Below are 14,775 nucleotides of genomic sequence, written 5' to 3'. Positions count from 1 at the left end.
TCTTTTATTTTTGTATATTTTCTATCCGCGTCTTATTCATAGGAGTCTGTATTTAATATCATGATAGTTTTTTACTTTTTTATTATTAGTGAAAAGAAAATTATTTCCGATAAAAAGAAAGCTCTCTCCGAAAAAACATGCATATTTTGTCATTTTGGATCGTCTCTAAAACACATAGTACATTTTTTTTATTTTTAAACACTATCACACTATATTTTCTTTAGGGCGTTTATTTTGAATGATTGATAAGATGCATGATTGAGTATTTATGGGGCCGTTTGATTTAAAAGGTTGGATTAGATTAATCTTATGATATCTTGTTCGATTGAGTGGATATATACGGCTTGTGATTCAATCTCAAAACAATGTCACATAGGAATAGTCTTGGCTTATGAGTCTTAGTTTACTCTCTATGACAAAATTAATCTTGGACCAACTCAATCTCTCAGTTAATCTCAGACTAATTCAATCTCGATAACCAAACGCCCCCTTATACTTCATACTAGAATTGTTTCAATATCACCATTTTAATGGATATGAATCAAGCAAAACTAGCTCAAATGATATAAGTTATCAAGGGTTTTGGGATATTCCAAAGTTTCAATCCATCAAAGTAAACAAGAGATTAGTCTTACTATTTTTATCTATCAAGGTTAATCCTTCAAAATAAATGTTCCCTTGTTTTTTATCCTTATTTTTCATATTTATCACACACAAAAAAACCATCGTTGACCACAATTACTTTTTATTGATTAATTTATTACAAAATATAAAGTAAGACTTCTTCTCCATTCACAATACATCCATCTAATATTTCTTAAAACCCGTATCATTCAAATCGCCGCATATTTTTTGGAGACGGGGGGAGTAATAGAAAAAGTTCAACGCCTAGTGTGTAGACTAATCTATAGTCTACAATTTATAATACATTAAAAGATAATTTTAAATTTGAAATCAATTTTAAAAATTAGTGGTAATTTTGTGATTATAATAAAATTAAAAATTTATTTGTATATTATATTTTTTTTTCTTTTCCATTTCTTTTATAATTGTGAGATCCGGCTAATTATAAAAATATTTGATATGAATATCAAATTAAATGAAAAAGATTCATTTATTGCAAAACTTGACAAGTATGGTGGTTCAGAGGCTGAGGACAAAAATGCTGCAATCTCCATTCCCAAAGGCAAAGATATTGTACCCGATGTTACTAACATTCCACCCCGTCAAAGTACATTTAATTGCAAGATTCTCTAGCTCCTCCAAGAAGGGAAAATAGCTTGTTTATGCTGTAACTAAGCCAATTAAGTCAGAAGATGTTGATGTTGCGGGAATTGATGAGTTAAAAAAAAAACTATGCAAGAGTTTGACAACCTCAAACATCAAGTGCAAACCATGATAGATAGAAACAACAAAATATGTCTGGCCATAGTTGTGAGGATCGAGCACACTGAAAAAGTGCTCCAGCAGCTCCTGCCTTTTCTTCCTTCAATAAGAAAGGAGGAGTTAATTGCTGATGTTGAAATGTTGATTGTTGAAGATAGAAGTTTGATGTTCATGATGGCTGTTTTTTTTTTTTTTTTTCAAAAGCAATGTTTATGTTGGGGAGTGGTTTTTGAAATGTATGGACATCTTGTTTATTTAATTTTGGTATATGAGGCGTATGAACACTATGAAAATATTTGTGGTGCATGGGCACATATTATGAAATGTTATCTTGTTTTGATTATGTCGTTGATCCAACATTTTCCTTGATTTGATATACTTATGTCAATATATATTGTTTTGTATTGAACTTCTGAATTCTCAGGTCCCAACATCAAAAATGTAAGTTTTGGCCTTCGACCGACCTTCGTAAGATTGATGAGGGGGAGTTTCGAAGTTCAATACTTGTTGTGTTACACTATCGTTGGTCTTGGAGGTTTCAGTGTTGTTTATGTTTATGGGGAGTTCTAAATTTCCTATTGTTTTGTAAGGGGGAGTGTTGTGTGAACATTCAATCTGGAGTATTTTTTAGGTTTTTACCTCTTGTTTAATTAAGGGGGAGTTTCTAATTTCTCCTTAGTTTGTACCTTTATATAGTTTTCTTTGTTTTCGTTGCAAGAAGAAAAGATTAAGGGGAAGATTATTAGAGTCAATGTTGTATTGAATGTTGATAACATTTTGTTGTCAACATTTCGAACTTTATGTTCGTAAGGGTTAATTAAATATTGTTTTTCGAACTTTATCGTTCGTATTTAATTTCTGATTTTGCAAAAGAAATTTAAGTATTTATGTATATTTTCATTGAGCTAGCATCTTTAGGGTTTTTCATCAAACATGTGGTGTGTTTTTCATATGTTGTTCCACAAAGATTTGTTTGCACTCTTAGTTTATTTGTTGACTTACTCTTTAGGATTTTCTGTTGTTGAGTCTGGCTGGGCCTTTTTACAAACACCTTATGTATTGGAGTTTTGGTCTCAACTTACGCTTGGATCTATTGGTTGGCGAGGTCGGTATAGTCATTTCAAACGCCTTGTGCATTAATTAGGGTTTGGATCTTAATTTGTGGATCCTTGTATGATTGGTTCTTTGTTGCTAGTGCTTTTCGTCTTTATTTCACTTATTTCGTTGTAATAGACAAATACTTTTTTAGTGTTTTTCGATCCTTAACTCGTATGTCATTTTGTGCATTTTAATAATTCCTTAAATTGTTTTTCTTTTTTTTCTTTCATTAATAAAGTCTTGTTTCAGCATAAACATAAATGGGAAATTCTAAGAATTCCTTAACTTTTTTTCTTTTATTAATAAAAATTTGTCTTAGCATAAACATAAATGGGAAACTAGTACATTCGCCCGTGCGATGCACGGCGAACATAGTTTTGCATCAAAATTAAACGATGTAGCGTGTGTATCGATTAAGCGATTAGGGGTTAATGTCTAAAACCGAAGGTCTTGGGTTCAAGCCCCTGTGGCGCGGCCTTTAAATTTTTTTATTTAACCATGTTAATTTATCAAAAATAAATAAATTAAATGATGGAGTATTAAATATAGTTAGAATATAAGTAAATGTAAATTATTTTTTCTTAAAAAATAAAATAATCTACATCAATTACTCAGTAAAGATCCTTAATTTTATTTTATAATTTTGAAAAGTATCATTTTTAATTTTCCATCTATTTGATGGAAAACTTTATTTTCTTCCTTAAAATTATAGAATAAACACATCATTCAAATTAAAAGAAACGAAGAAACAATAAAAAAAGAGTTTTCACATCAAAATATATAGTTTTAAAACATAAGCTAATCATGCATAAAATTAATTTTTTCTAAGTTAGCTCATTACCTATATCATCTTATTAGAAAAGCTTCAATTGATAAGTAGGAAAATAAATTATATTATTAGAATTTATTAGAATACTAATAAAAGAGTTGAATACTTATTTGATACCAAATCAAAGATCTTGCATTCATATTTAATTTAAGATATATATAGAATATTTTTTATAAATAAAATTTGATTTTTTTAAAAAAATCATCAAAATATGAAAAAGATAATATGAGAGAGAGAGAATAGAAAATTGAAAAGAGAGTAGAGAGGAGAGAGAAAATATATGGAATATGGGATTTGTTGAGTTTTATAAATATCTTTTAATTAATACTTTAATTACAATTTTGCCACAAATTGTGTTTTGATGTAATAAATAGATAGATGTTAAGGACAATCGAGATGACCTACTTTAATAAGCGCAATTCAATTTATGGTCCACCTTTAAATAATAAATATAATAAGCAGCAATACATACATAATGGTTTCATTTTTCTTCAATGTAAAGAGTCTAAGAGCTAGTGGAGGATCATTGATTTGATTGTACTCTTTTTACTTTTCATAGCATTGAATTTGGACGCCAATAATCAAAATATCAATGTCAAGATCCTTAAAATTGACATTTCACGACAACCTTAACAAAAAAATGGATAATGGAGGCAAAAGATGTGGAGACACAAAATATAAAATAATTATGAATATTGATATTTAGAAAGTAGTATATCTGTTGAGTGTTGAGTTTTTATAGAAACGAGTGAATGTGTTGAATTCTAATGACTTTACATCTAAGTAGAGAGAGACACGATAGATTACAAAAATCTTTTTTCTTAAATAATAAATTATTTCAATATTAAGAAATTATATATAATTCAAGCTTAGCTACTTATTAGTTTTTTTTTTTTGTTTTTTTTTTTTTTAAACGAGCAGCTACTTATTAGTTTTATATTACATACTGTATACGTATCTTTTCTAAATACAAATCATTGAATATTTAGAAATGGTAAAAATATTATTATGTCAAATAAAAAATTTATACTTAAAAAGGTAAGGGGATCTAGGAGGCGAGTCTTTTGTACTCATCTCAGAAAATGATTTATTTCATTTTAATCAACCACCCCCAACCAAAAATTCATTATTTAACCCATAATGAAATGAAATAGTACCTACCGTTTTAATTGATAAACACTTTAACGTTTGCTCCGCACATAGAAGCTTGCTAAATATACAAGCAATGTGACTTCAATTCTTCAAATATAAGCTAGCTATCAAAAAGAGCCTTTACAACTATATATGTATGTCCTTACATGCAACTCATTAACAAGTGTAGTAGTTCATTTGGCATAATGTAACTCAAGTTATACAGCTAAGAGAAGTTATACTAAGAGGGTGCTTGATTAAGCTTATACGCGTAGTTTCTTAAAAATTTATAAGTTGTCGAAGTACTTGAATAGTTAAACTTATAAGACAGAGAGATAACTTTTAGGTAGAGAGAGAAAATTTTTGTTAGGTAAAGAAATTGAAGAGAAATGAACTTGAGAGCACTGGCGGAGCTAGGGGTGGGGCAGGGGGGTCACTGGGCCCCCCTGGGATTTTCAAAAATATTAGGATATTTTTGTAATTTTATATTAAAAATAAAAAAATATATAATTTTATCAACATCATTATCTTGTTGAGCTATTTTATAATGTAATTGATATGTAAGCTTTCGAGTTAAGACATTTAGAATAAGTAAACATATAATTAATTTATACATATCATGTTTGGATTGGATTCTAGAGATTTATTTTTTGAATTTTATATTGAAAGTTACTTTGCCTTACAAAGTTTCATGGGATTTTGGAAAATAAAATCACGGACTATTTTGAATTTATAATTTTAATGTCTTTTTAGTTTGGCGAATTAAATCATTATTTTTTTCAAGTTTTGCAATTTCGTCCCCCAATTTTTTTCGATCGCTAGAGTGTCGAATTGGAGCTTACATGGATTAGTAAAGACGATGACATTTTTGTGAGGCCTAAACGACATCGTTTCGTACCATTTCAATTAAAAATTTCTCCAAATTAGAAAGAGATTGTATCTTGTATTTGCACTCTATATAATATTCAATATTTAGCAATTTTATTGCAAAATACATCGTAAAATGAATATGAGCTTGAAAATCTATTAAAATGTGTTTTTTGTAATTTAAATAATATTATAATTGTGTTATTGATTCATTTATTTTTAATTTAATTTAATTTAATTTTTATTTTTTAATTTAATTATTAATTTTCTTTTAAAAAAAAATTTGGACCCCCCTGAATCGAAAGTCTGGCTCCGCCCCTGCTTGAGAGGGTATATGATGAAAATAAAAAATTATAATTCAATAATATTTATAAAATAATTATTACTTAAAATTATGAAAAAATGAATTGAGATAGAAGAACGTATGTTTTGGAGAGCTTATTTTTAGAACTTATAAGTTGTTTAGAAACTTATTTTATCAAACACATTAAAGAAGGTTATAAGCTTTTAAATAATTTATAAGTTATTTTAAAAAGTTTATAAGCTCAGGCAAACACACTCTACCTGGAAGGAGAAATCGTAAGAAACAATAAACAAATTAGGGCACTATAGAAACTCAATACATTCAATTTAATGAAATGGATACCAATGCTTATTTTTAAACAGAAATAGCTATTTTATTTTATGAAAGAGAGATGGTAGCCATTTACAAAAATGCATACAGTAAAGGGAGTTCGAGAGTTTTTTAGGACAGTAACTTAGATTGATTTGAAAATTAGGACAATAACTTTCGAACTTGTAAAAATAGGACACTAATTTTTTTTAGAGTAAAATAAGACACTAATTAATAAGTGTTGCATCCGCGGGACATTTTTTGGCCAATTATCGGCCGAGAAATGTCCTATTTTTACGACGCTTATTAATTAGTGTCCTATTTTACTCTGAAAAAAAAACTAGTGTCCTATTTTTACAAGTCCAAAAGTTTTTGTCCTAATTTCCAAATCAACATAAGTTATTGTCCTAAAAAATCCCTTGACTCCAGTAAATGTGTATTTGTTTTTTATCCCTCTAAATGAAGAATTAATATAATAAGATATAAACTTATCACTTTAAGTGGGGATCATATTTGTTATATCTTATTTGGTTTGATTCGTTTGAATGATATATATTTATCCACATCACCCTCTTTTAGGTATAAAATTATCTCTTTCTCAAGAGATAAAAGGTTGCCCAAAAAATTATACAACCTGCTCGAATTTTTTTTATATATTAAAGCAAACGAAGTATAAGGTGATAAATGTATCTTATCCCTCCCTTATACCTCAAAGCAAACACACCCCAAAAGTAAAATATAAAATTCGATTGGGTTCTTCATCGCAGGAAATTTGAGGATGGCGCGATGGTCTGATGATCCATTCGCGTCTTCTTGTCATCACATCATGACTGATCCTTGCTAATATGAAATTTGAAAATTAAATATAATGGTAAAATCTATATTTACACTTTTATAAAAGTGTCATGTGCACAAAATATAGATTGCCTAGTAAATATTTTCTTTTAAAGGCAATTATGTAAATTAATTATTATATATTTATACGAATATATTAATTCATTAAATATTACAGTAAATCTATTTGATATCCAATAAAATACAATAGATTTAGAAGAATGTATTTAAATTGATTCACTAGATGTGTACATTAAAATTCTATTTAATTCTATTTGTTTCCAGCTTCTATAATGCTACATATTTAAAACAATATATTAATTTACAATTTTTTTAAAAAATTCTACACGAATATATCAAGTATTAGATTTACTTTAAAAATCTATATAATTTTAGGACTCATTTGCTACATGGTATGAGATAATGTCATTGACTGAGATGTCTATTAATTTATTAGATATCAATATTATGTTTGGTAAGATATATATAAAAAAAAGGTGTTACGTACGCTAGTTATCACACCTCTCAGGTGTGATACATAATCAAAAGGATATGTGGATAGTAGATAATGGGCCATTAATTTATAAACGGCCTTTTTTAAAGATGTTATTAATATTTATCTCACCCTTATCATGCATAGCAAACGCGCCCTTATGGGTTAATTACGCCAAAAATCATGAACTTGGTCCATTTCCAAACTTTCCATTAACTTTTTTTTTTATCAAAGATACCCTGAATTTAATGTGTTGAACAATTTTTCAATGACTTTCAAGAATCCTCAAATTGAGTGCTGACATGGCACATTTTAAGTGATATGAAAAGTGACATGGCGTCGCCGGCGGTGAACCAAAACAACGGCGTTTAGTTCGAGTTAAAGCGACTGTCGTTTTTAGCACCAACCATGCCTCGTAGCCGAAAAACTGGCTAGACGTCGCCGGGACCGCCCGCTTGGCGGTGGCAGCTTCGGGTCTGCTGCTCGCCGGAGTCAAGGACGGCCGAATTCAGCAAGATTGCTATTTTTTTTTAATAAATTCGATTTTAATAATATATTGTAAATGTAAATTTTTTGTCTATTATTTATTTTTAACTAAGCAAAATTGCTATTTATCATCATAAATTTATTTTGATTTCAAACTTATATCTATTTTATGAAATGATTGGAAGGGTGTGGTGGGGTTGCGATGTTGAGTACTCCCAGTCCCGGTATCATGAATTTCCCCCCAACTGAATTTGATAAAGTAAATTGAATAAATTCATTCGCTTTTTCTTAAATTGAGAAGGTGGGAAGCCATAAAGCATGGAAAGTCAAGTTAATTTGTTGATTGATGGGGATTTCACATCCACACACTTATTTGCTCTCCAAAAGTAATACTTCCTCGATCTTAATAATAATATCTCAATCTTTGTTTTGTGTTCTATTTATAATATTTGATCGAAAAATAATACTCCATCGTCACAATATTAATGTCCCATTTTTTCTTTTTGGGACGTTTCAATATAAATTTCTCATTCCCTTTTTGACATATATTCTTTATTTATACCTAATATTTAAATAATTTTCATTAATCCACTTTATCTAGTTTTTACACATTTCTTAATCTTTGTGTCCAAAAGCTATGGAACACTACTATTAGAACGGAGGGAGTAATAACTTATTTTATTTATTCTCTATATTTATCTTCTCATTTACTTTATCTATTTTTTACTTTTTTATTATTCTCTTTATTTTTTCTTTGCTTATTTATTTTATCTTCATTTAATTTACTCCCTCAATTCCATTGTATCTGAGACTCTTTCTATTTATGGCGTCCCACTGTAAGTGAGACTCTTTCCGTTTTTGGTAAAGATTTTATCTTTTAAACACATTTTCATTTTTTTACCTACAAATAAAATATATATTTTTTTAATTTTTGTGTCCAATAAAAAAATCTCACATATAGTGAAATGAATGGAATATTTATATTTGTCTTTTAATTTATATGCCCTATTTCTTTGGTACACTATTACTAAGACGGAGGGAATAATAATAAGAGAGAGTGGAAGGCCCCGCCCTTTCTTGCATTCGGACATGTCACTCAAAAAGGTTAACCACTTCATTTAACATAAATGTATCTGCATATGGTCCGGGGTGCCCCCCACAAATTTTTAAAAATTGTGACGTTGTTTTCTTAATTTAAACTTCTAATATATAAAAATTATTAATGCGTTCCATCATCACTCCCACTTTTCTCCATCAATGTTTCCATAATAAACTTTAGGGTAATTAATGTCTAAACACACTAATTTTTTTACTATTTTGAATTTTAACATAAACTTTCAAATTTTCACTAAAATACACCAATTTTCAATGAATTGTCAAAATTTGACACCATCCAATTTTTGTATATTAAAAAACTGCCCCATATTCAAATTAATTGTACAAAGATCCAACTTTACCATGACTTGTGTAAAAACCTCAATTTCAGACTAATGACCCTAATGAATTTATTCTTTTAAAATTATAAAACATACACATCAGAGCGGGTTTTTATTGAGGAATTATATTATATTTAATTTATTTATTTTTTATTAACCTATGTGGAAGGAGACTCCATTAAAATTATGGATCCGGACAATTGTCCGAGATGTATGGTATACATGAATTTTCTCCAACATTTGGAGAGAGAAACTACTTGTCTACTAGACGAACTCAACTGGAACAATCGAGTCCTCGTAACAAATATTCGTCGAGGAGAAGATGGAGAGATTATTCGTGATATCATCACGAGTATTAAGTTCTACCACGAATGCCTTATAGGAATTTTCGAGACTAGAGCAGCAATTGAACGAGCAAGAAACGGCGCCCATCAACTACATGACTAATGGAGCAGAAGGACAAGACTGGAGCAGTTTATCCAGCTTATCAAAAAATCGATCCAAACTCTTCCGACAACGTCAACTTGCGGGAGATTCAAAGAACGGTGGAATATTATGGCAACAAGCTATACGATCTACCGATGGAGATGAGCCAAATATCACTCAAACAAGAGGAAATCTTAAAACTCTTGTGTGATATTCAGAAAAGGTGGAGGATATCAAAAAACGGAAACCAAGTTTCGGAAAAATTCGGAATACATGGTTCAAAGACCCAACGTATCCGCTACCACTTAATGCAGCGCCCAAAGAACTACAGCCGGAAGACATAATTCGAATCGTGAAATGGAAAAACCTTGAATAACCCTGATCGAATCGGATTAGAGGTTCTACAAGAGTTAGCGGAATCATTTGCTAACCTAAATATGATTGATCTAAAGATGAACCATGGAGGTGAGGTGCCCAAAGCAGAGCACCCACAAGAAGAAACGTCCAGGAGAGGTGAGGCTCGTGAAGAATTAAGTTATCATCAACGAATCAGAAGACGCCGGCCCAAGATGCAGGACACCCCTATAGGGAAGGCTACACTTGAACCAATCCACCCATACGGATTGGTTCTCAACCTCGATGAAGCTAACTTTAAAGATTGGGAGGATCTCATCGATGACTGGGCTTCAACTATGAAAATCGTGATTGCCACAACAGAATATGGTAAAGATGAATTTATCAAAATCTTCGAGGCAAGTTTTGCAGGGATGGCAAAACAATTCTGGGACAAAGCATCAACAAAGGATAAGAATGAGTTGTTCACCAAAGAATTAGCTCTGGAAATCCCTGAAAATGCCACCCACCAGATTAAAATCCATTTTCTTGGAATGGGTTTCTTCGAAGCATCAGGAGAAGAAAAGCGTAAAAATATCGACAAGCACTTTACAATCTAAGATTGGTAGTGCTAGAGCCAAAAGCTCTTGATGAATTTTTACGCCTGTATGCCCTATATATCCATATGGGGTTAGTTGATGATTAGACAGCCAGGGACCTCTTTTTCACAAAGTTTTCAAGTCCATGGAAGGAAATGCTCATCAACGAGTACGTATCACCAGGGGAATATCCACTTGATAGTGCATCAAGGAGGATGTCATATGTTCACAAGAAGCTGTCCGAATGGTGCCAAAAGGCGGCGGACCAGAGAAACCTCAAGAAATTGAGAAGGCTCAATAAAGGATCACCATTGATGTGCGACAATCTAGACCTTCCAACAAAGATTAGTGCTAAGTTTTTGTATTAACGGAGGAGAAAGAAGAAACATAGGTATCAACCCTATGAAAGAGAACCAAGAACAAGGCGAAGTTCTTGGAGGCCCATAACAATGTGGACCAGACAGAAGGCACGTTCCTACAAATCAGACCAACGGAGTTGACCATCAAAGAGCCGGTTTTCCTCTCAAAGACGAACCCCGGCAAGAAAAACTTTCAGGCGTACCCAAGCCAAAACAAATGAAAGTTTCAAGAATTGCAACTGCTGGACGTGCGGAGCAAAGGGGCATATTTCTACCAATTGCCCCGACAACGAGAAAAGAGGGATGAAGAGATTCGAATCCACACCGGATATCGAAGATGCCATCTATAACCAGGAACTGATACCAGTATATCAGTTCGAAGATATATCATCTTATGAGAGTATATATGAACAAGAAGAAATTTTCAGTTCTGAAGATTCAGACATGTCTGATGGATCATCCGCAGATGAGTCAGACTAAGGAGGAGGACGTTATCCACTTTCAACAAAAAGATCAGGAAGGATATACAAGCCATTCCCTGATCCCGCAACAAAAGATGTTGGATAAGATCAAGAACAAAACCCTGAATATACAATCATATCATGGGTTTTCAAGAGGAATATTGGACCAGGTTATTCAAAGCTTTAGTCCATTCAAAAGGAAGCATCTTGTTTACTTCGGCACAACTAGTCGAGAAATGTCGCTTCCAATAGAGTTGACAGGAAACTAAGTGGAGATCCAATTAATGTTGGATTTGTATACTGAAAGCAAGAACGTTTTATGCTTGTATACAATGTTTCCTAAGTTTACTATTTAATCTCCTATCTGATTGTGTTCATAATTGCATATGTATGTCCTTTGTCTCTATATAAGTAGATTATATGGTGTGTTGTAGATCACAGAAGACCATATAATTGGAATAACCTTAAGAGATATAAATTGATCACAGCCGAGATGACTCTAGGACGAGTCGTTGGTTTAGGCTGCAGTATAGATGGAAAGAGTTTGTCTTGACTACTTGTCTATACTGGTACATCGTAACGTATTGATAGGATCACAGTGAGATGTATTCTTCTATCTGACATATGTGAAGGATCAAGATCTCGGTGACTTAATAAGATCTTAATACTAATAAGGTTTCAAATATATATGTTGATTCATGTATCACTTTGATTTACTATGGGTGAGAGTTATATATTAACTTGAGTACTCTGTATCTTGGGTGATAGCGGTTAATATATGATATTTGGTTATCTGTATTAGTACCCGTATCCGGTATAGGATAATGACATCCCCTTAAGGAGCTCAAAAGGTTTATTGCGTTAAACCCTGCAGGTTGATTAAGTTCAGACGCAATAATAAGGGTTGAGTGGTACTACTTAAGTATTACAAAGAAATTAATGAATCTAAGCTGTCAGAACTTTAATTAATTAATGGATGTCGGATATTTTAAATACGGAGGTCAGATAAGTCTAAATACAAGCCCGACTCATCATCGGTAATAAAGGGGTAAGTCAATATTGATTCTCTAGTGGAATGAATTAATATTTATGAATTAATTGTGATCTGGGCTGATCATAAGAATTAATTCATTTGAGGCCCATCTTTATTCCTTGTATTTGATCCCTGGACTGGCCCAAAGTCTCCTGAGCCCAGTAGGAGTCGCCTACTACAGTTATTAAGGCCCTAGGTCTGTGTTTTATCTTTAAATACAGATATCTGCTCTCAGAATAAGACACACAAAAATTAGGATTTTAGAGAGCAGAGCAATAAGGAGGCGCCAACTGTAGGGGTCGAATTATCTGGGAGTTCTCATAGTTTGATCTGAGCTGGAGTCAGATTTTCGCAGGAAACCAAGTTTTGGAAGTCTCCAAAAAATAGCCATAACTTCCTCTACAGAACTCCAATTGAGGTGAAATAGGCGGCCACGGAAAGCTCTTTTGAAGACAAAGAAGTCGTATTTCTGCAAAAAAATACGATTGGAGGTCGTTTGAGGGGTCAAACGGAGCGTTTAAGTTGACTGACCTGTTCAGTGGTGAATTGACGAATTCTTAGGAATTCTTCAGGTATTTCTGAACTCCTCGGTGCAGTGTTTAAATTAATAGGAGCATGCTAGGTTTAGTTGATGTATGGTGAATTAAGATAATCCAAAAGACGATCCTTGGGCAAATCGAGTATTAATTTAATATTCCTACAATTAATTACAGCCGAAGATGTGCGGAGAGATCTCGCAAAAATGAAGACAGAAGTCACATCAGCGATGAAATGGATTCATATCGGAGCAATCCAGCTGGTAATCAAATCCTCACTTTCAACGGGAATTGATTTACCAATTGATATTGCAATATGCGATAAGATGATTATAACCACAAGTGATACAGTGCTGGGAGCTTTCTCAGGCAATCTCTATGCCAAGCAGATTATAACCGAATTATACCCACAGATCGCTTATAATCTTCAAGATACAAACTTCAGCAGAGCCCTGACACTCTATCAGGATTACAAGAGGAATGATATGTTGACAGAAGGGAATAGGCCATACTCGATTACTTATCAAGTATCGTACGCCTTATCAAATTCCCATCATACGGATTTATTTCTATGGAAAAATTTTATTGAGATCCCAGAAATATTCAAAGAGGTGGCTAAGGTAATTAGCCCGAATTGAGTTGAAATCCCAGCAATTAGGGGAATCGACATCCAGGTCAAAGACAAACAGGTGTTGAAACATAATCAAAGTCTCAGATTGGGAGCACCAAGGTTGTCATTCCAAGGAGAAATGCTTATATCAAGGCCTTTGGAAAGAAGTTTCTCTCATTCCTACGAGAGAAAAGCAATCCAGGAAGCACCGGTCAAAGGCATAAGGGTAAAACTTAAATGCCCAGAAGGATGGAGAATTGTTTCCACAAGATTTGATACAACTGAAAGGAAAAATAAGTTTTCTTGCAATACGTTGTATTACTTAAAGAATCCAGAAAGCAACCGATATAGCGGAATTCTGGAGATTGGAGGCTTTGAGATCGAAATCGAGGGCAAAGTCGGACAAAAAGCCGACATCCTGATATTAGGACGAAATTTCATTGACAAATATCTACCATGGTCAAGAAATTTCCTCGGACAAGATCTTGCTCCTATCAAAAGAAATAAAACAGACGGAAATACTGATCGGCGGAGCAGGACAAACACCTTGGTACAAGGTCAAGACTCCACCAATCTATTTCCATGATACGAGAGCAAATACATTGCTTGGAAATAATTTTCTGTAAACCTTCAAGAGATATACGCAGGACAACGAGGCCAGGAGGCTAGTGTTCACAACCAACTGTGACCACAAAATCATTGTACAGCAACTCGAGGGAGCATTTAATCGAGCTATGCCAGTCAGCTTTCGCAGTAAGCGTGGTGATGATGAAGGCAAACTTCGGCGTCCACAAATGAAGGACCAACTGAGGTTTAGAGATGTTCTGCTCAAATGCAGAGCCGAGGGATTTTCAAACCTCTCTGAGGAAGAAACCCAAATCCTCAAAGTCGCCTTAATATCACACAAAGATATTAAGGAAGAAGAATAAGTGTCCATAGCCGATGTCAAAAGGAGAATCTAGAAATGTTATCATGAGGATCCTTTGGCATGGTGGGACAAGAACCAGCTCAAAGCGACCTTAAAAGTTAAAACTGGAAAGGAGCATGAGTTTGTGCGGTTCAGGCCAATCCTGATGAATGCTCAAGATCAGCAGGATATGAGGAGCATAATCAAGGAGCATCTTGATTTACGATTGATCGAACCAGGGAATTCGCCTTACAGCAGTCCAGGATTTCTAGTAAGGAATCATGGGGAGATCAAACGAGGAAAACCAAGATTGGTTATTAATTACAAAGGAATTAATG

General features: G+C 32.8%; 1 protein-coding gene across 1 annotated transcript; it reads left to right on the top strand.

Annotated features, from left to right (window-relative positions):
• The first annotated feature begins 13,126 nt into the window (after nucleotides 1-13,126).
• On the top strand, nucleotides 13,127-14,459 carry LOC130994324 (uncharacterized). Its single transcript, XM_057919370.1, has 2 exons — nucleotides 13,127-13,540; nucleotides 14,238-14,459. The coding sequence occupies exons 1-2, from the start codon at nucleotides 13,127-13,129 to the stop codon at nucleotides 14,457-14,459; spliced, it is 636 nt and encodes a 211-aa protein (XP_057775353.1).
• The last annotated feature ends 316 nt before the right edge of the window (nucleotides 14,460-14,775 follow it).

This window comes from Salvia miltiorrhiza, chromosome 7 (assembly GCF_028751815.1).
Source record: "Salvia miltiorrhiza cultivar Shanhuang (shh) chromosome 7, IMPLAD_Smil_shh, whole genome shotgun sequence".
In the NCBI taxonomy this organism is placed as follows: domain Eukaryota; kingdom Viridiplantae; phylum Streptophyta; class Magnoliopsida; order Lamiales; family Lamiaceae; genus Salvia; species Salvia miltiorrhiza.
This window is presented reverse-complemented; position numbering and strand designations above follow the sequence as displayed.